Below are 27,144 nucleotides of genomic sequence, written 5' to 3' on the forward strand. Positions count from 1 at the left end.
TATTTTGATATTGCTGGACTCCTGACTCCTATAGATGGAACTGCAAGGACACCTTGGTTATTTTTTAGCAGAAACAGAATGAAGCACTGGTAATAATTTCCTATGACAAAGCACAGGAGTCAAAGCAAAGGCTTTCACAATACAAGAGCAGATGATTACATATTATTACACCAACACATTGGCAATATTAACAACTCTGGAAATACTATTAATAACCTTTAATGAAAAATGCTTCAGAAGAAATAAAAGTTTTTATAAAGTAGGACAGTTAGCCATATTTTATATGATCAGTCCTTGTTAATTCAAATAAGGAGATAAGGAGTGAAATCTTATTTTTATTTAAAATCCTTTGCTAGGTAGTAAAAGGAAATTTAATATTAAAAGAAAAGTTTACATAATCATGAAGAAACTTATCAAATTTAGGTTCCATATAAATAAGAGAGTATGTTTTCCTGAGGTTAAGCTGAAGGCATTTTAACCTAGTACGAATATAAAAGATAAAAGGAAGCTTTTGAAAAATTAAACCTACTTTTAGCTGGTTTTAAAAGCCATGGAAAAGCACAGGAAAACTAAAGGTATTACTTACCTAAATACTAAATTCAAGTGCTGAAAAATGCCCCACCACAGAAGCTAATACCCATCTAACTTTAACTAAGACCCATGCTTGCTAGTCAACAATATAGAAGCTCATATTTTTTAATTCAATACCAGTAGTAAGAAGAATAAAATATATTAAAGGAATTCTGTTTCAGAAAAGTATCCATTTTAATAAAACATCACCAAACTCTGTAGTGGGAATAGCCTTCCTCACCTAATTCCATGTGCCTGTCACTTGTTCCTAGTTGGCAAAAATGTTATTTAGGGTAAGAATTGGGATATATTTCTTACAAAACTGATCCAAGAGAAGAATGTACTTTTTAAAAATAAGGGTTAGTATGTTCATGGTATTAAAAATTAAAGGATTTTCTTTTAAAATAAGCAGTGGAATCAGTACTTTTATAATTGTTCCCTGACATCGGAATCTACAGATACTATACAATAATTTATTGAGTTGTACACAATTATGCGGTCTGAGTAATAAAAATGCTAAAACAAGTTCTGAGTATGTGATCAAAACATCACGGAGAAAAGTAACTATCAGATTTAACAAATGTTTTAGTAAGACTAACACACAATTTGACAAAAAGAATCACACAAAGCAAAAATAAACCAAAATAAACAAAACTCTTTAAGTTCAGTGCTGTCACTAGACAAAAGGTATAAGTCTAGTATTCTTCAGTAAATATTTTTTAAAATTAATTTTGTAATGGTAGAGTGTAAAATGATATAAGGAACTCAAGATTCAAAGTCAAAAGTTATTTCAAAAATGTAGAGCAAAGGCAACATCAAATGATAGCTACCAAATATTAGATAATTATATCATTTCCAGCGACTCAAATTTATGACTTCGATAAGCAAGAGCAAAGCAAACATACCCTGAGGAGTATAGTTCAGACAGTCTCTGAAGTAAGGTTCAGCATATTTATAACTAGTAATAAAGGGGAGAGCTTACAAGTTTTTTACAATGTTATACTATATTTTAAAGATTGGTAATCTGTCTTAGCAGTTCCTAAGATGCTCCAAGGCCTTTTCCCACTAATGAAATGATTTGCACAGCTGGGAGAGTATGCTTATTATCATGGCCAAAGCCCAGGGTGCAAGTCTCAATATAAAAACGAGCAAGCCCTGTCAAAATGATAAAAAGCAGCACTTGTTTAGTAATATAAACATGTTATTTCACTTTGATTAACCTCATAAAATTATGAATGTCACTGACTTCTATCTACCTTTTCTGACGTTCTAAGGACACCATTGTTTAAAAGGAAGACTTTTCTTATTCAGTTTGCTAGTTTTAATACTGGAAATTTAAAAATACCAGTGGTTGCTGATACTAAACCAATAATATGAACAATAGATTTTCAGGTATAAGTCGACCTTATATAGCATGGAAGACAACTAAATTAGTTACAAAATATAAAAAATTTTTCTCCCTCATTTTTCCATCATAGTCTCAAAGAAAAACATAGTGAACAGAAACATGTGTGACTCTCCAATTCACAATTTATTCTCAAGTAATTATATAAAGATGCTAAAACTATAATTTTGAGACAGTCTCACAATGTAGCTTTGGGTGGCCTGGAATTCCCTATGTAGACTAAGCTGGCTTAGATAGAACTCACAGAGATCCACCTGCCTCTACCTAGTAAATGCTGAGATTAAAGGCCAGCTTAGTCTACCTGGCTGTAATGTTTCTTCTTAGATCAATTCTTTCTAATTCTTCCTGTTTATTTATAAGCCCAAACATCTCATTTTTGTTTCTATTCTCCCTTTTTCTTAGAAATTTGTTGTGGAATATTTCTTGGGAAAAGTCAAATTCTAATACTATTTAAAACTAAACCAAACAAACCAAAAACAAAACCAAAACAAAAAAAAAAACCCAAAAAAACAAAACAACCCCTCCTCACAAGGACTCAAAGAACTCAGTATAGTCAAGTTTACTTTACTTTCTTTTACTGAATGAGTAAATTAACCACACACCGACAGTGTTGTAAATTTAAGTGCAAAAGCATTGAAGTGCTTTACTACAAATTACAACCTAGAAACACGTTAACTGAACAATTAAAATTCATACAATCAGATTTAGATATATAACAACACAAAGTAGGAACAAAATTACAGTACATGTACAACACAAGACAGATACATGAATTCATTAGAAAATATTGTAATAAATAATTCATGAATTATAGTGCAATTGATTTATGCATAAATATAACTAATTGCCTAACAATCAGTTTATATTAACAAAATCTGTCAAAATCAAGGCAGCCACAGAGTTTTACTAAATTACTGCGACAATGGAAATACTGCAATTAAAAAAAAAAACCCACAAGTATCTGCACTGTAAACAACTAAAAAGAAATCAGTTTCACTAAAGTCAGTATACAGTTTAATATAAAATTGTCATCAGCTATCAGAAATGGTTTAAACAACTTTACTGAGCAGTAGTTTTCTAAAAACAGAGGCACTGTTTTTTTCTTTTCCTTCTTTTTTTATTTTAAATATAAAATACTTGAGGAACATTCAAATAAGTAGAAAGCGCATAAGGGTTGCTTTCATATTCATTAAAAGTCAGCTGAAATTGGATTTTTCAGAAACTGTCAATTAAGTAGTAACTGGTAACTAAATTTTTAAAGGATTTTGAAAGTTTAACATAAAGCACATCTTAATAGAACCAGTGGGGAGAGGGGAACCCATAAACTTCCCTGCCTTTCCTAGTTTGTATAATTAAAAAGTCAACTCAGTAATACAAACGTTATGTTTCTTTTAAAAGTTATGGGTGGATCATTACCTATAAACTATCAAAAAATATTTTAATTTACTATTTGACCAAAAATAAATAATAAGTACTAAAATGCTGCAAATTAACTTTAATATTACCTATAAAACTACCGATCACTGTGAAGTCAATAGCAAAATGATCCCTGATTTATGAATCCTGTAAAGTTTTTGGTCAGGTCATCTTTTAAATGATATAAAAGTGTTCTGTAAGTTTCCCTTTACTATAAACTTCTCAGTCAATTTATCAATGTAAATATAGTGTGAGGAATAAAAAAGCTCAATACAATATAAATATTATGTAATGCATTCGAGCTCCCAAAGTTTTGCAAGTAAAATTCTGTATAAAGAGGTCAAGAAAATTGTTTTTTGAAGCATTTACTTTTTAACTTTGTTTTTCAATGGGAGGAGGGGGAAATATAATAAATAATCCATGTTCCGGTCCTCACAAAATATGGCTTAATTCTTTAAAAAGAAAGATGACCCTGACAAATGCTGTCTTGTAATCTATTAAGTATATTTTCTTGGGGGAAGTAAAAGATAAAGAGGATTCATTCATACCCTAGTATGCAGGTAATGTTAACAGCTGAAAATGTTCAGTACAGATCTGAGAGACCAAGCGATTACCTGGTCATATATTTTCTCATTCTTCAGTTTCTTTAAATACATGCAAGCAGTTTTAAAGTTTAGTAGCTGAACAATCACATGTTCATGTGATTATTAAACACACACAAACACAAGTGTAGCAACACGAGTATTTGACAAGGTGCACTTATATTTAAATTCAGCTGTAAGAATTCCTTTTGGATTTATAAAAAGTGGCTTAGGAACATGACCAGAACCTGAATTCTAATAGAGAAAAGGGCATAGAGGAAGAGTCTCATCTATAAAGCAGATCTCCTTTCTTTACACGGAGGTACATGCTTTAGTACATTTTTACTACCAAAACTGCATACTTCATAAACCCACGTGAATACTCTGACCCATATTTTTAAAACTGTTGTATAAAAATCACTGGTTTATATGAGTCTAGTAAAAGTTAAAATGCACTGCCCAGCTTCTAAATATCCAAGTAGTAAAGAGTTTACATTACTGAAAGTTCAAAACAGCGTCAGTGTTAAATATCTGTAAATCTATTCAAGACCCTGAACAAACGGCAAGTTTGGTTATTAGCAAAATGAGAATGTATCACCCACCAAAATGAAATCTGTAATTCATCTTGATAAACTGAAAATGTTCTGAAATGTCACAGCAGCAAATATATTAAAGTTACACTGAGGTTTTTCAATAGGAGTGTGTCACAATCCTTAAAGTAGTCATAACATCAACTAACCAGCACATTTAACCAAAATGACCATTCTCAAGCTTGTTCTGTGCACATTATAAACATGCTCTAAGTGGCATTCCAACTTTCTTTTCTAACCTTACACATTAGCTTATTTTTCAAATGAAAAACAAAATTAAGTTACTTTAATAATTAAATTTAAATTACTTTTTGCTTTTAGTATTCCATCTTATATTAAAGGATTCTATAGCTTCTGGGGTTAATTAACTATGTCAGCTTTTTTAAAATTTAAATTATATACGTAATAACCCCAACTTCCTGCTAACTCAACAATTAAATGATAAATATTAAATTTTACTATACATATCCTTTAAGGTTTTCTCTTCTATCCTGGCGGATGCACTTAAGTGCATTCTGTATTTCAAAGAATGCACTGTAGTGTATTAATACTGTATCTATTAGTTACTCTTGGTACAGAGGTAACTATTTAACTTTGATTGGTTCTTTGACATACTCACAATCATTGTAGGTATGTTACATAAAAGTGTTCACAAACTATTAATATCATGTTTCCATTATGAGATGGTTCAACTGAATGGCTAGAGTCTTTTTACCAATAAACAATGTCTCACTTGACGGTTACTTGTTTCCCACATTTATGCTATTGACTACTAAAGAAAACCTGAATCTTTTTCACCTATTTATACAAGGATTAAATACAAACTATCAGAATTAATAAGCAACTCTATAATTCTGTCCACAGTGAAAACCCTGAATAAAACTTTTTCAAAAGGCATGTAAGTGGTTTTTGAACTGTAAAATTTCATGTCTCCTGTCAGAGTGAGCATTTGTAATTTCCACATGTGTATGTAGATACACACACAAAGACTCACATACCCCTGTACACATACATTCCTGCACGCACGCACGCACGCGCACACACACACACACACACAGTCTCTCACATGTTCTCTAACAGTAATCTACACAGGCTTGCTGCTGTTTCTGCAGCTGCCAGTCCCTGAATCTGTCATATATAACCCAGTGTCTGGTAATCGTAGTTTCTTCTTCGGAGGAGTCTTCAGTGTTCCAGATCTTTCCTTTACCTTGTATTCTAAAGTGCTGTGAGGTACCCCATAGATTCCTTGTGCTTTGGAAACACTCATTTTCCCACTCATTACCATTGCAATGGCCTCTTCCATTATTTCATGATCATACTGTCGATAGCGGCCACGTTTTTTCCTGGGCTGCTTATTATCTTTCCGGTCCAGTCCATCTTCAGTGTTCTCAGAGGTTCCATCAACTGTTCCATTTTTAGAATTAAGACACAAAGGAGAGAGGTCCCCATGTAGAAAGTAAGAGTCAACACTTGAGTGAGTTACAGGCCCAGAACATTCTAGTTTGTTCTGTTTAGGGAGTATGTTTTTCAGTTTTTGGAGAGCTGATCCTTCAAGGACTGAAGAGGTTTTGGAAACTTGATACATGACATCCAGCAGACCAGAACCATCAGGTTGTGATTTTGAAACTGAATTTACTCGTAGCTGAGGAATTTTTAACTGTACAGGAGGATTTGAAGTTTCATATTGAAGGCTTTCATTTTTTTCTTTAAACTGAGTAACCATTTTCTGTAGAGTTAACTGATGGAGGTAACTGGAAGCTGTTGGGAATTTGAATTCTGAGGTTTCAAGTAGGTTGAGTTTACTTTTTTCTGTGCGCTCTGTTTGAGCTCTTGCCCACAAGGCTACTTTTTGCAGCACAGCACAAGTTTCTTTACTTTCGTTATATGAGTAACTATCATTGAAATCTCGAGTTTTGTTTTTAAAAGATGCAGGCTTCCCTGCTGGTAAGGCTTCTAAGTGGAGAAGTAAAGTTTTTTGAGGTATGCCATAAAGTATGCCTGCTTTATTTATGTCCAGTGCTCCAGACTGAATGTCTTTCAAAGCTTTTGAGAGCAAACCATCTGCAAACTCAGCACTTCTTTCCACATAGTCCTCTCTGTTTCTGTGTAGTCTCCTGGATGGATGGAATGAAACGATGGTAAACTGATGTATGAGAGACTCTCACACAGCTATGGAAGGGGAGGGTCCACTCCTTTATTATACTGCTTGCTTAGGTAACATCACTGCTCATCGCACTTTAGGTTTGTGAGATGTAGTAGTTACTCCTTATCAAAGCAAACGCTACAGTCCTGGTAGGACAATGTGTCAATGATACGGTGGCCTCAATGGGCAGACCTTCCAAGAACATAAAATCCTAACTGAGTATTTGTAAAAATATTCTCATGATGTTGCTTTTCCTCTGAAAGCTGCTTGCAGAGCAACACTTATAATTTTTATTTACAATTAGAGTTCCATTATAAAAATACCCAAATCCTAAAGGAGTTTTTGTTAGTAGAAACGTGACGTTACCGCTAAACAAGTAATAAAAGAGTCAACCCATTTAAAGGAAATTTGTAGCAGCAAGAATACTTCCAAACACAGACATCTCAATTTCACAGACTCATTTGTCCTCTACATAAAAACTTAAAATCTGAAAAAAGATGATATGATTTTAGAATGTTACTATATTTCAAATGCACTTTGTAATCTTCTAAGTCTGTTAACCCTGTGACTGGAGCTCTATTACAGCTTTAGGTGAAATAAACTCATCTCAGATTTAAATGGGACAAAAAAGGATTTCTATGCAGTTAATGAAAAGATGCAAAAGTTACAAAAATCCAAAAATCCAACAGAACAGCATTTCACTAGTAATTATTTATTATGTTAATTTAGTGACAGTTTTAAAGACATGAAAGGACTTTTTTTGTGGTGATACTAGATAAATTTTAAGTTGCTTGCCACCACACTAAAGCAAAAACTGTAAAGCTGTATGCTAGTTTTAGAATTAGTAACTACAGTCGTTTTAGAGATGGTTCATCATTTTTAAAAACTATTAAAATTACGTATTTCCCTTAAAGTGGCCTCCTGAGTATTTCAGGTTCTCTCACTTGTCCTGCTTCTTAGTTTGTACCCCAGGATTAAATTGATAGTTCATTTTAGTAACATGGATTGAAGTTTGGTGATTGTTCTGATAACTTTTCTTTAACAGAAAGAGAAAAGAAAGAGAAGGGACAAATGAAGGCATGAGAGAGACAAACTTATGAGTGACAAAAATTCTAAGAAAGCTATGTCAGTCCTACTCAGCACAGAGTTACGTGTTCTCTGCAGAGGTCATTGATATTAATATTGAATTATATTTCCTAGATATTGCTTACCCAGTCACTGCATTTTCAGAAGAAGGATCACTTATGGATGACTCTTCAGACTTTATGCTGGTTTTCTTTGTAGAGAGATCTAACACTCCATCCCCTATAATTATTGCAAGAGAAAACACTTTATATTTGTACAGAACACTAGTCCTTACATTTCTTGCCCTATTTTGCTGATGTATGCATGGTACAATTCAACACATATTTGCTCTGATGGTAGGACATGACTGGGAAGGCACTGCGTTAGGGCAAAGTGCAGGAGAGCTGGTACTGCCAGGTGGGAGAGAAAAACCAAATACATGATTTGTTTCAAATCAACTTTTGGTCACTTTTCCAGCACTTGCAGTGTGTTAAGTCAATCTGACAGCTCATCTAGGGACTGGCTTTTCTCATGGCTGGCACTCTGGAAAAGCTGAAGCAGTCCGAGTATAAACAGAAGAGGAGAATGTGTTATGCCTGAGAACTGAATATCAACTCATCTACTATTTTAAACTGCTGGAACACACAACAGGTGAATCTGTGCCTATGTTATATTTAAGACTAAAGATACTACATACAACAATACAGAACTAGGACAAACAACTGCTATAAAACATACCTTTATTTTTTATTAAAATGTAGTTACCACAGGTATCATATTGGATTTATACAATTGAAAAACTTAAATGATTCAGAAATTGTTAACAGGTTAAGGCCAGCACAGAATGCACTATTAACTTAAAAATCCAACAATAAATAATACCAGGAATAAACATCTTTCTGTTTGCTCAAAAACTGAAAACCTAACAAGGCTAAAGAAAATGTACTAGCTTTCACAGTAAGAAAATCAATGTACATAAACAATTATGTATCTGGGGAGACATAAAGATGAGTGAATAAAACGCCATATTCATAACCTCTTTTGTAGAAATGAATAATCATGCAGTATGTGCTTATTATGTGCAAATCAATGTAAAAGAATGGCAGCACAAAAACAAACAAGCACCCCTCCCCCCAAAAAACCCACACAAAGTGCCCATTCTTATGGCATTTGGTATCAAATAAGACCATCCAATACACACAGTGCTACCTACCAGCAGCGATGAGAAGACATCACAGAGCAAGTGGGAGTGGAGGTCAGGCTGAGGGTTAACTAATTAAGCACATGTGCCCACATATCTTTATTATTAACTGTTTTTAAAGGTAAGGACATACTGCCTAGAAAAGGCTAGGTTAGAACTTACTGACTAGCTCAGACTGACCTCTAACTTGTGACCTCCTGCCTTAGCCTTCTGAGTGCTAAGATTACATGTGCGGACAAACACATCTAGCTATGGCAGTTTGAATATGCTTGGCCCACTTGAAGTGGCACTATTAGGAGGTATAACCTTGTTGGAATAGGTATGGCTTTGTGCATGCCATTGTGCGGGCTGGTTTCCAGGGCTCCTAGAATGCAAGCTCCACCCAATGCATAAGAGAGTCTCTTCCTGACTACCTACAAAAGAGAGTCTCTTCCTGGCTGCCTTTGGATTAAGATGCAGAACTTTCAGCTCCTTCTCCAGTACCAGCTCTGCTTGGTTACTGTCATGCTTCCTGCCATGATGGTAATGGGCTGAACCTCTGAAACTTTAAACCAGCCTCAAATAAATGTTTTCCCTTTTAAGAGTCATGCCTTGGTCATGGTATCTTGTCACAGCAATAAAACCCTAGCTGAGACACCTAGCATAGGAGGCAGTTTTACATTACTGGTGTAGGGCTGATAGGATCTTGAAAAATGTGAGGATTACAGAATAAACAGATGTATCGGAGAAGGCTCTAAATGAAATCGTTTGTACAGAAGGACTGCCTTATGAGATTACTTGAGGTTTTAGAGGAACAACAGGAGCTAGGATGGCCAGAAAAGAGTATGTAGGCTAAAACTGAGGAAAGGGATGTAGGAAGAAGACATACAGGGCCACATGGTCATGGCTTCAATGCTAAGTATTATTGTGAAGGAGGTAGAAGTTCCTGGAGGATTCCAGTTGACTGACAGGATTTCATCTTTATAAAGCATCAGTGCTGTGCAGAGTGGACCATAAGGCCTGTGGAACAGGGAAAGCTACCTGAAGAGCTCCATGCTGATTTTCATCTCTAAGATTCCACACTTCAGTTCTTTTCTTTCCTTAGAGGAGTCCTACTCTTCTCCCTCATAATCACACCGAACCTTAGGAACCACTCAGTCACTTTGGGCATAATTTAGACTTGGTGGTTTGTCATCATTCTAGGTTTCCATTACAGCACTGTTATACACACTATTCACCATTTAGCAGGCCATCTTCTAGTTGCTATGGTTACCCAGCTAGCATATCTATTTTATTCAGTAATACATCACTCTGTCTAGAAGAGTGCCTGGCCGAAGTGATCAGAAAAATTTGCTAAATAAACAAATCTGAAAAACTGGAAAAACCTTAGTATTGAGTTACAGGTTAGAACATTGAGATCGGGAGAGTAAGGGAGAGAGATAAAGCTCTTGCTACACAAAAATTATTATTCCAAGTACCTTGTCTTGCCCATTCAGTCTAATTTTATGCATAGTTTTCAATAAAATCTTGTATTTCTCATGCATCTAACCACTTATACTTAGTTCCTCAAAAATGCTACAGGATACAGTTATTTCTCAAACTGCAAAAGAGTATCCTCTGTCTAGGATACTCTTTACATCTGCTCAACTTTCTGTATAGCTATTCTTAAGGCACAGATCTCTGCAAGCAAAGGCGCCTTTCCCCCACTTCAGTAGCATCTTGCAACACACTTACTTAGATTTTCTTCCTGTGAGTAAAAATTATGTTTTAAAACAAATTTTAGAGTTACAGATATTATGCTTACATGTTTGTCTGCTCACCACATGCCTGCCTTGTGCCCATGGAGTTTAGAAGAGGGCATCAGATACCTGCTACAGGAGTTACAAATGGTTGTGCGTCACCATGTGGGTACTAAGCATGGAACCTAGGTCCGCTGCAAGAGCAGCAAGTGCTTTAGCTGCTGAGCCATCTCTTCAGTCTCAAGAAATAATTCTTTAAGAGAACTAAATTAATATTCATTAAAATTAATGAATAAATCATAGATTTTTCTGTTTCAGCATCTCATTTCTGTTAGTTATAAATTGCAATTTTACCATTTGAAGAACTTTTCAGAGCATTTTCTTCAAGAAGTCGCCTGACCCTTTTCAAGTTAGGTGTTAATATACACAGCTTAAAGGGGGGGGGAGGGAGCCCACTTTCCCCCATCACTGTCAGTCAAAGTCTAAGAACAAATCCATACATCTGTATAATTTTAAGTTCTTCTAGACTTTTGATGTGTTTAATTAAATTCATTAATTCTGCAAAGTAAAAAATCTCTCTCTTCATACAGTGTAATAAGTAGTGACATTCTAGCTGGGGCAATAAAGCTTTCTTTTCCTTTTTCAGTCACCATCACATAGAAAAACTAAAACTATTCCTATTTCCAAACTGGATGAGCTATTTCTAAGTTTTATTCTATCCTTTAAGAGACCTGCTCATATCAGGTTATTAGATCCTAACTTTTTTCTCTGTAGAAGTTTAAATTTTTAGTCCCTCTTCCTAACTAAGATGACTGTATTACATATATTAAAAGTCTGGTTCTAAAATGATTTGACAAGGTCATATAGTTTATCTAGTGAAAATGAAAAAATTCTCCAATATATTTTTGTCACATCACACTGATAAATTTCAGGCTATCTCCATTTACATAGTAAACACAAGCTCGTAAATAAGCATATGCACAGATATTCTAATTTGCATTGAACTTTTAGATACACTTTAGAAATCCACAGGAAATATCACATTTTCTTACAGTTACCATTTATATTAAAATATTTTGCTAGTACTTCTTTTTCAAGCATACAGTCTGTAGACTAAAGAAAACTGTCATTCCTAGTATTGTCTCAAGTGGAAAGAGAAAGAACAGTGGGTAAGGAGAACAGATTGGGAAGATCAGAAATGGAGGCAGAGCATTTTCTGGATCCTAGGGATAATTTGTATGTTTTCAAATGGTAGTTCCATCTACTGTTACTGCTCTTTTACGAATATACATATCTAAAGTAGTAATGACTAACTCAGTCGATAAGAACTATGTATTCTTGTGTTTGCTAGGCCTCGGCATCGTCTCACAAGAGACAGCTATATTTGGGTCCTTTCAGCAAAATCTTGCTAGTGTATGCAATGGTGTCAGCGGATGTTCACAGTCAGCTATTGGATGTATCACAGGGCTCCCAATCGAGAAGCTAGAGAAAGTACCCAAGGAGCTAAAGGGATCTGCAACCCTATTGTTGGAACAACATGATGTACTAACCAGAACCCCGGAGCTCTTGTCTCTAGCTGCATATGTATCGAAATATGGTCTAGTCGGCCATCAATGGAAAGAGAGGCCCATTGGACTTGCAAACTTTATATGCCCCAATATAGGGGAATGCCAGGGCCAAAAGAATGGGAATGGGTGGGTAGGGAAGTGGGGGGCGCTATGGGGGACTTTTGGGATAACATTGGAAATGTAATTGAGGAAAATATGTAATAAAAATATTAAAAATTAAAAAAAAAAGAACTATGTATTCACAATGCTCTCATGATGATATACTTGAATAAGTAACCCTGTATTCTCTTTAATATATGGTAGTTTACTTTCCATTCACCTGTTAGTAGGTACCCATGTCTAGTTTTCCATTCTAGTTATCTATTGTCTTAAAGGCAACGCTGATATAAGCACCTTACTAAGTATGCCATCTTATGTTCAAGTTATAAGGACCTGTTCTAACTTAAACCTAAAAGTCAAAGTGGTGGATAATGATCCATGTGTATTTTCAATGTTAATAGGTATTCCAAATATTCATAATTAAAACTTGTGCATTTAGCATGCAATTTATGTGAACTTTTAAAGCACTGAAAACTACTTTGCACATAAATGCATAAATTGGTGGTATCATCAAATTAGTCAGAGAAGTTAAAAGATTTAAAGAGATCTTAACTATATTTCTAGACATGTATTTGTTCTTCATAAGAAAACAAATTAAAAATACAAATGAGTCAATATTATGTTAATTAATTTTGGGTGATTTTTTTCTCTGTATGTTTAAGAACTGCCCAAAGAATAAACACAACACTGTTTTTATATACTAGCTATAGACTGCCATTTAATAATCAGAATTTAATTTCCTGTGACTAAATCCTACTGAAAATATTCAGACGTAAAAGCAGTCCAACATAAGTTTTCAATAAGGACATATAGTTAATTGTATATATTATACCACCAAAGACAAATCCAAAAGTAGACAGATGTTTGAAAATTTAAGCCATGACGATGCTGAACATCATCAGGTCTTCTGACAAAAACTAAAAATTGTTTCCAAATTGATCTCATCTTTTTTCTTCCAAATTATTATTATTGACAAGGAATACTATTGTAACACAAAATTGTTTTCTACCCTTCTGAGATCATAGTTCTTTTCTCATCTCCTTTCAGATTTTGTTGCTGCTGTTGCTGCTGTTCCATGGTACTCTACTCTACTAGCCTTGTTAACATTTACACACTTCTCAGCATCATCCCCTACGTAGTTTGCCTTTCACAACTTTACAACATATTATATCAATTGTATACCATGTCACTTTCATGTAACTTGCCTAGTCTAAAAACATAAATTCAGTAGTATTTGAGTGGTATGTAGGGTTAGAATCTATTTAAGCTTTATCGTTAATAAAGTAAAACTACTTAATAGATTTTCTATAGTATTCATTTTTTTAAATAATGGCATAAAAGAGGTAGTAATTCAATGATTATCATCTTCATTAATTAACCCAGCATTGGCTTACTCAATTCTGGTAACAAACAGCATATATAACCAGCACGTAGTGTTGTATACAGTCAGTAAGGATCTACTGCAAATCATGAGGTTCAGTTCATATCTGACTATGAACATGAGTTCCAAAGTCTTTGAAGCTACATTATCTACCATGGATATTAAATATACCAAAACAAATTATGGCTCATTACATGAAGGGCAATGACTACAAATGAAAAGGAATACTGTCTGAACAAAGAAAAATTTTGTAAATAAATTCCACAAAAATGTTAAAGATTCTCCTATAATCCTATAAGATTAATGGGTACAGGAAGTTCCACTCTTCATCACCCAGTGACCCACTAGAAAAATTCTGCTTCCTGTTCCTAGACTTTAGTGGCTTAGAAGTTTTGGCTCCAGAGGAGGAAATACTTCTACTAGGAAACACTACAAACATTCCACTGAAGTGGACACTAAGCCTCCTTACTAGCTATTTGGGGCTTTTGACGTCCTTTATGTCAACAGACATAACATACATAACAGACATGCATACAGGTAAAACATACATACACATAAAGCAATCTTTAAAAAGGAGGAAGAAGGACAGTGAGGAAGGAAGGAAGGAGGGAGGGAGGGAGGGAGGGAGGGAGGGAGGGAAAAGGTGTTCAAAGGGGTGACTGATTCAGACTACAGGGTGGGGGTGGGAGTGGGGGGGATTGGACTGCTTCTCCACAATGGAGGTAGAGAAGGTTACTCTGCAATGTATGTGACCCTTTAGGGTGTCCCTTGATGCTACCATGTCCTAAGATTAAGATCTGGGAAACAATCTAGGTAGGATGATAAAGGGCACAGCTGAGCCCCTCAAGAATGAAGGTACGGGTCACCCCTCCAGTAAAATAAGGAAAAGATGCTAAGGTGCTTGCTGAGGGCAGAGAAAATACAGAATGTATAGTAGAGGGAGATAATACCAGCTAAGGCCACATGACATGTTGTAGAAATAGCTAGCATGAAATTTTCCATTTTACTTTGTTAAGAACATGTTTATACACAAATAAACATGTATTAAGCCTATATCTGTTTTCTTTCCTCTATTTATCATGAAATGTACCACTGATTCAAGTATAATTAGTGGTTTTTGTAAATGTGTATTCTTATATTTAAGTTGTGCAAAGCTAAAAGACTATTCTTCAAAGGCTGTTGCCACCTATCCTAAAATATATAATACTTGTGGTAGTACATGGGATAGTTATATCATGTTTGGCAGAATTATATCCTGGTTAGTGTTTGCATTTGGAAACTAAGTGCAATGCAAGGAAAAGCGATGGGGTGTCAAACTGAAAAGGGATGACTTGTTAATGCTAATCTTGGGTGTTAAATTAATATAAACTAGTGTTACCTCAGAAAAAAAGAATCTTAACCAAGAAATGTCCTCCATCAGATTGGCCTGTGGGGAATTTTCTAGATTAATTATTGATGTGGGAGGGTTTATAGTACTGTGGGCAGCACCACTCTGGGTAAATAAATGGTCCTGGGTTGTGTAAAAAGGACTGAGTGTGCCACAGAAAACAAGTAACCATGGCTCCTGCCTCTGCTCTTGCTTGACTTCCTGTCCTGATTTCCCTCAATCAACGATTAGGATGTTTAAGTCAAATAAACCTTTTCTGCCCCAAGTTGCTTTTGGTCACCATGTTTAACAAAGCAACAGAAAGTAACAAGGACAGTGCTGTAATTTAACATATTGGAGTTTAGACAGCAGGATTACTGTTTTATTAATATCTGTTTTCTAATTAAAGGGCAAAATGATTGATGGTTATAATTAGTCTGCAAAGTTCACAAGGCTACAAGTGATGTAAATTGCATTCTCTTATCCAAGAAGTCATATTCTATAAACTTCATTAGTCAAAACTGTATTCTGTCCAGTGTTAAACAGCAAATGTGCTTTTCATATTGACTCCTGAACATTTTTATGATCAGCATAAGGTAGAGATCTATTGTCATCCTCCTTCCAGGAATGTAGCAATTGCCATGGAATATTTACAGAATAGAACATCTTCCCCAGTGATTTACTGATACCTGCATTTACTAGGATTCAGTAATGCCCAGGAAGTTTCTGAGATTTTACTGACCAATCGGACCCAGTTTTAATAATTACTGCACTGTAAGTACTTCATGGGTCTCAAAGCAAGCTTCTCATTACCTTGATTTTATTATTCTTGTTTCTTTAAAACTCATTTGTCAATTTTAATATCATAAAATCATTTCACTTTAGTAAAACCAACAAACTAGTAAAATTCTGACTGGACATTAAATGTGCAGAAGTATTCCTAATCAGCTGGGACGTATGAACTTGCTTTGAAACATTACTTCGCACCTGTCAAAGCTATAATGACGCTCTCTGTAAGGTCCTTCATAGTCTATTGGTTTCATTTTTTGGTATTTACTTGTTATGATTTTACTTTTTTTTTTTTTTTTCAAGAGGCTGGCCTTGAACTTTCAATTTTCCTGCCTTTCCCTTCTACGTGCTGAGATTATGGACTTGTACAATATCTTACTGTATTCAATTTGATAAAGTTTATTTAGGATTTTGAACTTATATCTGTAAGTTTTAATTTTCCTTCCTTTTGCCATCGTTTCCGATTTGCAGCCATAAGTCTGTGAGACACCAAGGTTCAAGTTCTATCCGATAGACTGCTACACTGCTTCTGTCAAAGGAGAGGAAGTTCACAGTACAGACCAGTCTCTAGAGACTGCTTTTTCTAAACAGACTGCTAGGCTCAGCCCTTAGAGTTCAAACACAAATGAATTCTAGGATCATTTCAATGACACATTAAAAAAAATAAAAACTCTTCCCCGCTTCTGAGTCATCTTTTGTGAATATTACTGGATTATTACCTATATCTTATCTCCAATCAAGCACTGGATAACTCAGGAAAGATAACCCCTTTGCTTTTTTCAAGAAGTGATATGATTCCTAAACCATTTGAATAAAAACTACCTGTTCTCCCATCTCAAGCCATTTATTTGGCATCTTCCCACATTCTTAAAAGGCTTTTTCTTTGGTCTCCTGTGGAGACAGAGTATCTTACAAATAAACTCAACATTAGGTATCTCTGTATGTTTTAAATGATAGGAGTGTAGTGTATTCATCACATGCACAATTTAACCCTTTCCAGCTATATAATAAAAAAATAAAACAAAACTGGGAGGTGGGGGGTGGAAGAGAGATGGCCTAGAGGCTTAAGAGCAATTGATGCTCTAAAAATGACCTGGGTTCAAGTCTCAGCACGCACATGGTGGCTCACAGCCACCTGTAACTTCAGCTCCAGAGGGTCCTATACCCTCTTCTGACCACTGAAGTCACTTGGCTTACATGTGTTACACTGACATGCTAGCAGGAAAAGCATTCATACACATAAAACAAATTACTATAAAAAGATAAAGAAAAAAGTCCCAATAGGAAATCATCTATTTCTTTCTCATCTCAGTTCAGAAACTGGAGAGCAAATACTAAACTAACGTTTTTGGCTATCTACTAGAAAAGCAATTCTTTCTCATAGTATCTCTCTCTCTTTTTTTTCCCATTTTTTTATTAGATATTTTCTTCATTTACATTTCAAATGCTATTTCGAAAGTTCCCTAAACTCTCCCCCCGCCCTGCTCCCCTACCCACCCACTCCCACTTCTTGGCCCTGGCATAGCCTCACACAAGACAGTTATATCAGGGTCCATTCAGAAAAATCTTGCTGGCATATGTAATAGTGTCTTTTTTATACACATACTTTATTTTTTAAGTTGCTCAATGAGATTCTTACTGTGTACTCCATTTTGAAAAAAGAGAGACATTCAATTTTTCTTTTATAAACTATTAAAAATGTACTACAGGAGGCTGAAGAGATCACTTGAAGTTGAGGGCATGCACTGTTTTTCCAGAGCTCTTAGGGTTGCATCCCAGCACCCAGAAGGCTCACAACTTCCTGTAACACCAGCTTCAGGTTTCGACTCCCCTTTTTTGGCCTTCCTGAGCACCCGCACACATGTGCATTGCCATCATACATAAGTAAAAATAAAAGATCAATAATTAAAAACTGTGTCACAAAGTTGTATATTTTCCTCTCTGGTCTATGCCATATAAATGAAACAAAGTAAGATACATAACTTTCCTTATGGACATAAAACATATCCATGTTTAAATGTGTTAGGACAAAAATGTATGCATTATATGTTAAACAGCTTACCTTGCTGAGCAGTTTGCTCTTGCGTTCGAGTCACAGTGAGGTCTAAGGGGCCTTCTTGCTCATCCTGAAGGCAGTTGTCTGCTTGGTTCATTTGGATACTTTTACACACGAGACTTGCTCCAATTGAACCATTTCTATTTTCTTGAATTTTACCGCTTTTTGAGATGTACTCAATTGCAAACTGACGTATCATTTTTTTCATTAATTCCTGAGCAACTAAGGGAATGTTAGGATCACAGTTCTGAGGAAGATCTGGGGAGGAAATAAAGGTATCATTAAAAGACAAATATGAACAACCTGGGGGTTTTACAGAGAAATAACATTATTAGAATCTAGTGGCAGTTCACAATGGCCAGCAGTCTCTTAGACTCAGAAATAGCAGCTATTCTTCGGAAATGTAACTTTTAAAAAAATTCATTTTTCATTTCTATCCCAAACAAAAGTACAGATCAAATAATTAGGAACAGGAGCAGGATTTAACCTCTACAATTAAATGTTCACTCAAACATTCTATTAGATATTAAAACTACATTTAGTATTTGACTACAAACCTTGTATGTGAGCCAAAGCTATACAATATACATCAATGACTAAGAAGACATCTAAGCTTTAGAACTCTCTACCAATGATTATTTTCTTACATTCATTCTATCAAGTGTGTTTTGTGTAATACACTCAATTGTCATCAAAGACTTATTTCCTTTTACACAGAAAATGGACACTGTATAAAGTACCAGGCAAATACAGTGACCTAGATAGTAGCCATCAAGATTCAAGATTTGCTAATATCCTGATACATTGCTTCCTTAAATTTGTAGAGCCACTGAAGAATACGAGTGGTCTCTAATTACTGCATTTCATTTATTAAAGAAAAATTGCAGCAAGTGTCATCCAACAGTGTCCTAAAAAGGGCAGTATTATTTACTATTGAAGATCTTGATCATACAAAGCATGTTGATCAGCTGTTGGAAGCTCTCACACAGGCCTGCATCTACATTTACATTCTCTCCCCACTCCTCCCCCTCTCCCTATCTGGCATAAACCTGTAAAATGGGGATGGGGATCAATTAAACAAACTTTACTGTATCAAGTATAGGTTAATCACAAGGTCATCTATAAGCCAGCTGAGTACCAGCATGATACTTTGGCCTAAAGGAAACTTTTTACACAAAGGTAAAAAGTTTGGCCTTCAGAGGTAGAAAGAATGAAAAGCCATGAGGGACAGACACTTACACTTGGGAAGGCTTTCCACTTCTTTGAAATAGACCTACTTCTAGAGCCACTCACTTACACAGACCAGTACTATAGGAACAAGCTTGTTCTGGCCCAGAGCTGTATGAGAATAGGGAAAAATGTTCCCTAGTTTCATAGTTCAGTATTAGTTAGAACACCTGTTAAAAAGATAAAGGAGAGTCATCCCAGCATGATAAGTCATTTATCATGATAGGTTCATGACTCTATAACACAAGAGGATTTGAAAATATATAATTCACAAGAAGGAAAGGAAAAATCTTACTTTTATCATGTCTATTTTCACTTTTTGTAACAAAATTCAACTTAAGCCAACATATTATCTAACCATGGAATATTCTCTTGATCTGGTGGAAACATTGCATAACACATACTATTTATTTCAAAGCAAATTATTTTCAATTATGAAAAACATTTGAGAGAAGGCACCATGGGATATAAGATCAGATTTTAGTCTTTGCTTTCACTATTTGTTTACAAACTATCTGCTATGAAACAGAAGATCTAGCTATAGATGGGAATCTTTGTGAATTTAAGCTAGCCACATACCATCTATGCTTTCTGTCTCCATATTTATTAAAGTAGCTATAATAAACAGTGGGAAGTCAAAATATGGCTTTATCATAAAATGGTAATGAAATTATATAATTGTAGCTAAAATATTAAAACTATCTTGGATATATAAACAGGTTATAAACTTGGATATATAAAAAGGTTAAGTGTGATCTGTTATCAGAGGTGACAGAATAAGAGACACAAATAAGCACAGATTAAGTATAATATAAATCATAATATAAATCAGAGTCAAAATGGCAAGTAGGTTTCATACCTAAACATACAAACTCCAATGAGGTTTTTATGTTATTAAAAAATGATACTATTATCATATGCTTCCTAATAAAGCAAAATAAATAGTTTCTTTATTGGACACAGAAATTACAAACACATTTCTTAATTATTACCTTCATAAATGGATGGCTTCAATAAAAATCCCTCACTTTTAAACACTGAATTTTGCTTCATATTATCTGTTTATATAAGATGGTAGTTTTAAACTTAAGTATTCTTGGTAACTGCTGTGCAGCTTATTGATCAGTATCATTCGCCAATTTACAATAAAATTTACCATAATAGGAACAAAAACAATTTGATATGTAACTAGAATTATATCTAAGTTTATGACTAAGTTTAAATACTATTCTATTCACTAAATCATGTTTTGTCTCTTCTATGTCTTTATGGTATACTATGGAATATGTACAAGTCAGCTGTTGATTACCTAATATGCTTCTCAAGTTGCTTGTGCAAATCTGTTCTAACTCAAAACAAGAAGACGAAGACAAAGAGGAAGAGGAAGAGGAAGAGGAAGAAAAGAGGAAGAGGAGGAGGAAGAAGAAGAAGAAGAAGAAGGGGAGGAGGAGGAGGAGGAGAAGAAGAAGAAGACGACGACGACGATGACCACCACCACCACCACCACCACCACCACCACCACCACCACCACGACGAACAAAAACAAAAAACCAAAAAAGAACTACAAATGTAAGATCTCTGTAAGGGAGTTTAAATTCTGTTTATAGGTGTCATCTGAGACAATGTGTCCAGTTATAAGTACCATGCTGTTTTATATATAAGGCTTAAACAGCTGGAGCAGGAGTGATCTACAAAGTAGTCATCCATATGAACTAAAGAAAACATGCCCTTTGGCTGGAGAAGGAAGAATGCTGCCACCTACAAAAGGGTTTACTGCCCCTACCCAAGATGGATTTACTTTACCAACTGTTCATACTGGTTCAGTTCACACACAATCTTATTCTGCTACCTGCCTTGTCCTGATCTCACTCTGTCTTTTCTAGCCTCTTACATTTTCTCTCCTCAGAACAGTGAGCAGTTCCATGGGAGTCCCCAAGAATGAGCAAAGCATCCTCAAAAGTCAACAGTGTACTTCCTGGAAGTATATAATCCAAATTAAAAAAAAAGTCTCAGAAGGCTGAAAATTCAGCTGACTCTCAAATTGTTAAGAACTGTGAGCCAATCAATCCAGCTGAGATAGATGGATTCTCTGGATCAGATCAGTGATCCAGAGAAAATGTGAATTAATGTATCTGTATAATTTTAAACAGCTAAATTTGTTATAAAATAAACAGTGTAGTTTTTTTGTTCTATATTAGTGGGATGCTATTATAATAAATGAATAAAGTGGTGACTTTAGAACCAGGCTGTGAGCTGTGAAGGTAACACCAATGGAAGGCTAAAAAAGCTGGGCAGTGGTGGCACATGCCTTTAGTCCCAGCACTCGGGAGGCAGAGGCAGGCAGATTTCTGAGTTTGAGGATAGCCTGGTCTATATAGAGTGAGTTCCAGGACAGCCAGGGCTACACAGAGAAACCCTGTGGGGGTCTTCACCCCCCCCCAAAAAAAGCCTACAATAACTTCAAGATCCAGTTTACAGAAGACTACACAGAGTGAAGTATGTAGTAGGAAAATTAGGAAATAAATATCTAAAATACCAAACCCATTTTGTCTATAGTAACTTCCAAAGTAAAAGATGTGCCTAGTGTTGGAAGATCTACTGCTGAAATCTCTAAGCAAAACATAGAAGTCTTTTCATTTAATCTTGCTAATTAAATTAAAATAAAAAAGGAGGTAGAGAAATGTTTAAAATAAAAGCTATCAAACCATGGTTATTTAAAAAGTCTCACACATGTAGAAAGAACAAGTGATCAAATTAAGGAGTACTTATCCAGGTAGGAGATGCAGCTAACAGTGCTTGGAAGTTTAAATCTCTAAACACATATAAAAAGAAAAAAAAAAACCAAATCAACAGCTATATGTCCCACATTAAAAGTAAATAAACTAAAAACCAAATCAAAGCAAGCAGAATGTAAATGAAGAGCTAGAGGAGAAATCAATGAAATACAGAATGGAAAAATAGAGATTAATGAAACTAAAAGATACAAACAAAAAACAAACTAAAAGAACAACAACAATAAAACATTAACTAGACTGATAACAAAAAACCCACAAACTCAAAATTGCTAAAATTGGGATGATAAGTAACACCACCAATTTTAAAAGAAAATACAGAAGTATAAGGAAATACTATAAAAATGATTCTTCAGTTAGATAATCTAATTCCTAGAGGAACCCAAGCTGGCTAACTGACTCAAGAAACATCAGAAAGTCTTAACTGACTTAAAACAAGTAAAGATGAAATCAATAAACACACTCAACATGGAAAAAAGTACAGGATAGATGGTTTCAATGGCTACTTTGCCATCAGACATCTAAACAAGAACTAATTCCAACTGTTTTAATTCTTTAAGTCAAAAGCAGCTGTACTTCTAACTCATCCTGTAAGGCTATTAATCTGATGTCAAGACAGGTAAAAACCTGCATATAACACTACCAAAAGAAAATTATCCATTTTACACACACACATGCGCGCATGCACACACACACAAACATGGGGGATATATCAACAAAATGGTACCAAACACAGTTCAGCAATACATAAAAAGAACTCTGAACAACAAAGTAGAGGGGCTTATTACTCCATGAACTGGAGAGTTTGGGTCAAGAAATGAGAATCACTTAGCTATTGTAAAACTATTTATTAACAGACTGTATACAAAAGTATACAAAAGCATCATCTCCAAAAATGCAGGAAAAAACCCACATAACAAGTCTTGATATTAAAACCATAAAAAGGATTAACTAAGAACAGAAGACAACTACTTCAATCCATACACCATAGTAACATCAGGTTTGCTTTTTGATCTGAGGAAGGAATAGTTTCAGTTCCTTGTGAGACAGTCTCACTATGTAGCTCTGTTGGATGTGAATTTGCAATCTTCCTGCAAATTTTCTGTTTTTCCAAACTCCTGGGTATAAAAATTAAAGGAATGGGCTATAGGGTACAGTATCTTTTAAATACTGATCTGTGAGACTTAATTAAAATATCAAAGTCTTTATGACAAGCTTATTCATTCATAATATTTTGGATATTACTTTTAGTCACTATTATTTTTGACTGACAGATTCAGAACTGTCATGGATTCTCTGACAAACAATAAATTCATTATTTTTAGTGCTAATATGATATTATATATGAATGGTCAGTCAGTACTTACTTACATTTTAAAGATTTACTTATCTATAATTGTGTATATGTGTGCCTGTGTGTCTGTGTGCAGTTTAGTATACTGGAATGCAGGTACCCATGGAAGCCAGAAGAGGGTGTCATATCCCTTACAGCTGCATTTACAAGTGCTTGTGATCCAACTTATCCGAATGCTGGGAACCAAACTCAGGTCTTCAGCAAGAACAGCAAACATGCTAACCACGGAGCATTCTCTCTACACCCCCAGCAGTCTTTATTTTTGTCTAGCTTTTTAATCTATGTAGAAACCTATGTGGAGAACATTTAAGTAGTGAATTTTATGATACTTGATAATCCATTTTAACAGATTAGATAATTGATATTTCCATTTACACTTTCCTCACTAAGTATCAGAATATATTCTTCCAATATATTCTCTCTCCTCACTATTTTTCTTCTATTGGCTTAGATAGATATAACATCAATTCTTTTATTAGCCACTGGAGGCTTTTACAAGCTTATTTTTCTTACAGATGTTTACACTTAACATATTTGTCCTATTAAATACATGAACAATTCCTTAATTCTAGCCATCTATTCTCATTTACATGGTGGTGTCCAGCATCAGTCCTCTCCCTAATTCTTTCCAACCTAACTATCATTAAACACATAGTAGCTATTTTGTTCTTTCATTTCTTAGCACCTTTAACACTTCTAATTTATAGCTAAATTATTAATGGCTTTTTCAGATTTCAGGTTTTCAAAAACTTTTGCTATATGTAACATATTGTTTAAAAATTTACATTTTAAATTCAACTGTATGATTTTTATTTTTAATATTCTGCTTGGTTACTTGTTATCTCTGGCTGGCCTGAACCTCACTTTATGCCACCAAGCCTAGCTATACTTAAAATATAATTTTTAAGTGGATGCTCATCACAAGCATGCCAGGTGTCCAGGGTGATCAGAAGAAGGCATCATATCCTCTGGAACTGGAGTTATGGATGCTTATAAAGCACAATGTTGGTGCTGGGAAGTGAACCCAGGTACTCTGAGGGAGCTCCTAACTGCAGAGCCATCTCTGAAGTCCCACACTGTAATAGCTTTCCACACATTTTAACTTTTTATTGTTATAAAGAAAACCTCATTCCTTTTTTTAAAATTTCTTTTATACACACAAGTATTTTGCCCACATGAATGCACAATGCAGCATGTGCGTGCTTGATGCTCATAGGGGTCAGAGAGCATGTCAGATACCCCAGAAGAGGAGCTATAGATCGTTTTGTGCCATTATGTAGGAGCTGAAAATCTAACCCAGTTCCTCTGCAAGAACAAGTGCTGGCTGAGCCATCACTCCAGGCCCGAACCTTCTCATTTTTCAATTTCGGTCTTTGATGGTCTGGTCTTGCTCTTTATTATTTTCTTCCAATACTTTTGTAATGAATCTTACTTTTGTATGCTATGATCTAATGAAGCTTACTTTTGTATGTTATGATCTATTTATTTGGGGGAAAGTAAACATTCCAGAGAACTTTGTATTTGGGAATGTTCTGAGATTAATTTTGCATGTGTTCATCGTCTGTTTTGTTTTATCAGGTTCCTGGAGTTGACTGACCCATAATTATAAAATAAACTTTAGATTTCTGTGTGAATTTGGAATATTAACTGTCAAAGCACTTCCTGAACAAGCCTAATGACCTGAGTTCAGATGCCTAGAATGAATAGAAACCCTGGACACAGTAACAAAAGCATCTGTAATCAGTAGGGTCTGTAGGGAGATGGGACATAGAAACAACAAACTATTCAAAAGCCTGTGGGCAAGCTAACCTAGTTTTGCAATAGGGAAGAAAACCTAATCAAACAAGATGAAAAGGTAAGAACACCCAAAAGGCTCATGTGTCCTTCCTGATAAATTCCCAGGGAAAATTTCCTCCTCTGGATACAGAATTCTTTGTTGTCTAATTCGTAGTTTTACTTTGCTTTTGCCCCTGTGTTTTGTTTTAGTGAGACTCTTACAGTCCTAATCTTCTTTATTCCTAGAACAAAAGACTTCCTTGATTATAAACTCCCACCAGAAGATATTTTAAATTCATCATTCAAAATTCTTAATTATTTTTTTCAAATTGATGATTCATTTACAATCAAATTTTCCATATTCACTATATGATAAATAAACAATTCATTCAGATGTGATAAACCCCAGAGTAAAACTCTTGGGCCATTTATTAAGCCTGAAAGAAGCATCTTTGTATTCCCCTCTTTATGTCTCTACGCTTTAGTGTCATATAAGGTCTAGAGAGCATATGGATGCAATGAAAGCAAAAACTGAAATAAGGGGAACAACTCATGACTTTAGAACTTTTCTTGCTTTAAAGTCATCAAGAGGTTATATTGCTTAAGATTAGAATAAAGAATATAGTTTCTCCTTAGATGGAGCTTGGGGAGGTCTATAGAAGAGTTAGGAGAAGGACTGAGGGCACACGGAGAGGATAGGAATTCCACAGGAAGACCAACAGAGCCAACTAACCTGGATCCTTGGAGGCAACCAGAGATTGAACCACCAACCAAAGAGCAAGCATGGGCTCAACTTATCCCCTCTACACCCCACAAGTGCAGCTTTATCTTCATGTGGGTCCTCTAACAACTGGGGCAGGGGCTATCCCTGACTCTGTGTCCCTGTCTCTGTTCCTCTAACTGGGCTGCCTTGTCTGGCCTCAGGGGAGTGGATTTGCCTAGTGCTGCAGTGACCTGATGTGCCAGGATGGGTTGACATAGGGGGCACCTCCCCCTTCTCAGAGGAGAAAATGGGGGAATGGAAGAGGAGCTGTGTGAAGGGGGACTAGGAGGAGAGGGGGGTTATAACCACAACGTAAAGTGAATAAATAAAATAAAAATAATATAGTTTGTATTTTACAAACAGGTTCATTTGGCTCTTTGGAAAAAAATAATCAGTTTGATTATGATATTAAGAATAAGAAAAAATATACAAGCTTACTAGAATCAAAAATGAAATGCATCATTATTATAGATGCCAATTATTTAAAAGGAGAAATAAAAATTATGAATAAGTTCATGCTCAAAAGTTACTAATAGTTGGGAATGGACTGATTTCTTGGAAAGCAATCTTCCAAAATGTATGACAAGAAAAACAGGCCATGGTGGTGCTTGCCTTTAATCCCAGCACTAAGAGGCAGATGCAGGTAGATCTCTGACTTCAGGTCCAGCCTGGTCTACAGAGCAAATTCCTGGACAGCCAAGGCTACATATTTCTTCTGTGGCTTCTACTTCAGCTCCTGCCTTCAGGCTTCTTTCCTGCTCAGTTCCTGCTCTGACTTTTCTCAGTGTGGGATTATTACTTGGAAGTCTAAGATGAAATAAACTCTTTCATTTCCATGTTACTTTTGGCTATGATGTTCATCAATTATTGATTTATCAATTATAAACAATATAATATGTTTATACTGAAAATTTAAATATGGGGAAAATATATGAATATGAGAACACTGAACTTTCTGCTCCATCTACAAACTTAAATTCACTTAAAAAAAGATTATACTAGGAGTATGGTGGTATATGCCTATAATACTAATATTCAGAAGGCTGAGGTAGAAGAATTTAAAGTTGATGGGCAGCATGAATAAAATAGTGAGAACCCCCCATCTGAAAATATAAATAAGGCCTATTAATGAAAAATTAATTTTAAAAAGATTAAATGAAAATTCTATACTCCCCCCCCCATCTGAGAACCCCCCATCTGAAAATATAAATAAGGCCTATTAATGAAAAATTAATTTTAAAAAGATTAAATGAAAATTCTATACTCCCCCCCCCCCCATGGTCT

At 35.1% G+C, this 27,144-nt stretch overlaps 1 protein-coding gene across 9 annotated transcripts in view; it reads right to left on the reverse strand.

Moving 5' to 3' along the window:
• Positions 1-27,144, reverse strand: part of Lcorl (ligand dependent nuclear receptor corepressor like) — a 151,785-nt gene that overhangs the window by 27,176 nt on the left and 97,465 nt on the right. For 7 of the 9 annotated variants that reach the window (XM_021161885.3, XM_029478132.2, XM_029478131.2 and 4 more), the window contains 2 exons: positions 17,955-18,206; positions 7,917-8,010 (listed from right to left, as the gene is read on the reverse strand). In XM_021161885.3, coding sequence (XP_021017544.1) covers positions 7,917-8,010; positions 17,955-18,206 — 346 coding nt within the window. Of the gene's footprint in view, positions 1-1,335; positions 6,677-7,916; positions 8,011-17,954; positions 18,207-27,144 lie in introns of those variants that run through there. The other 2 variants (XM_021161883.3, XM_029478140.2) reach the window with 2 other exon arrangements.

This window comes from Mus caroli, unplaced genomic scaffold (assembly GCF_978045245.1).
Source record: "Mus caroli unplaced genomic scaffold, Mus_caroli_1 scaffold_4, whole genome shotgun sequence".
NCBI classification, from domain to species: Eukaryota; Metazoa; Chordata; class Mammalia; order Rodentia; family Muridae; genus Mus; species Mus caroli.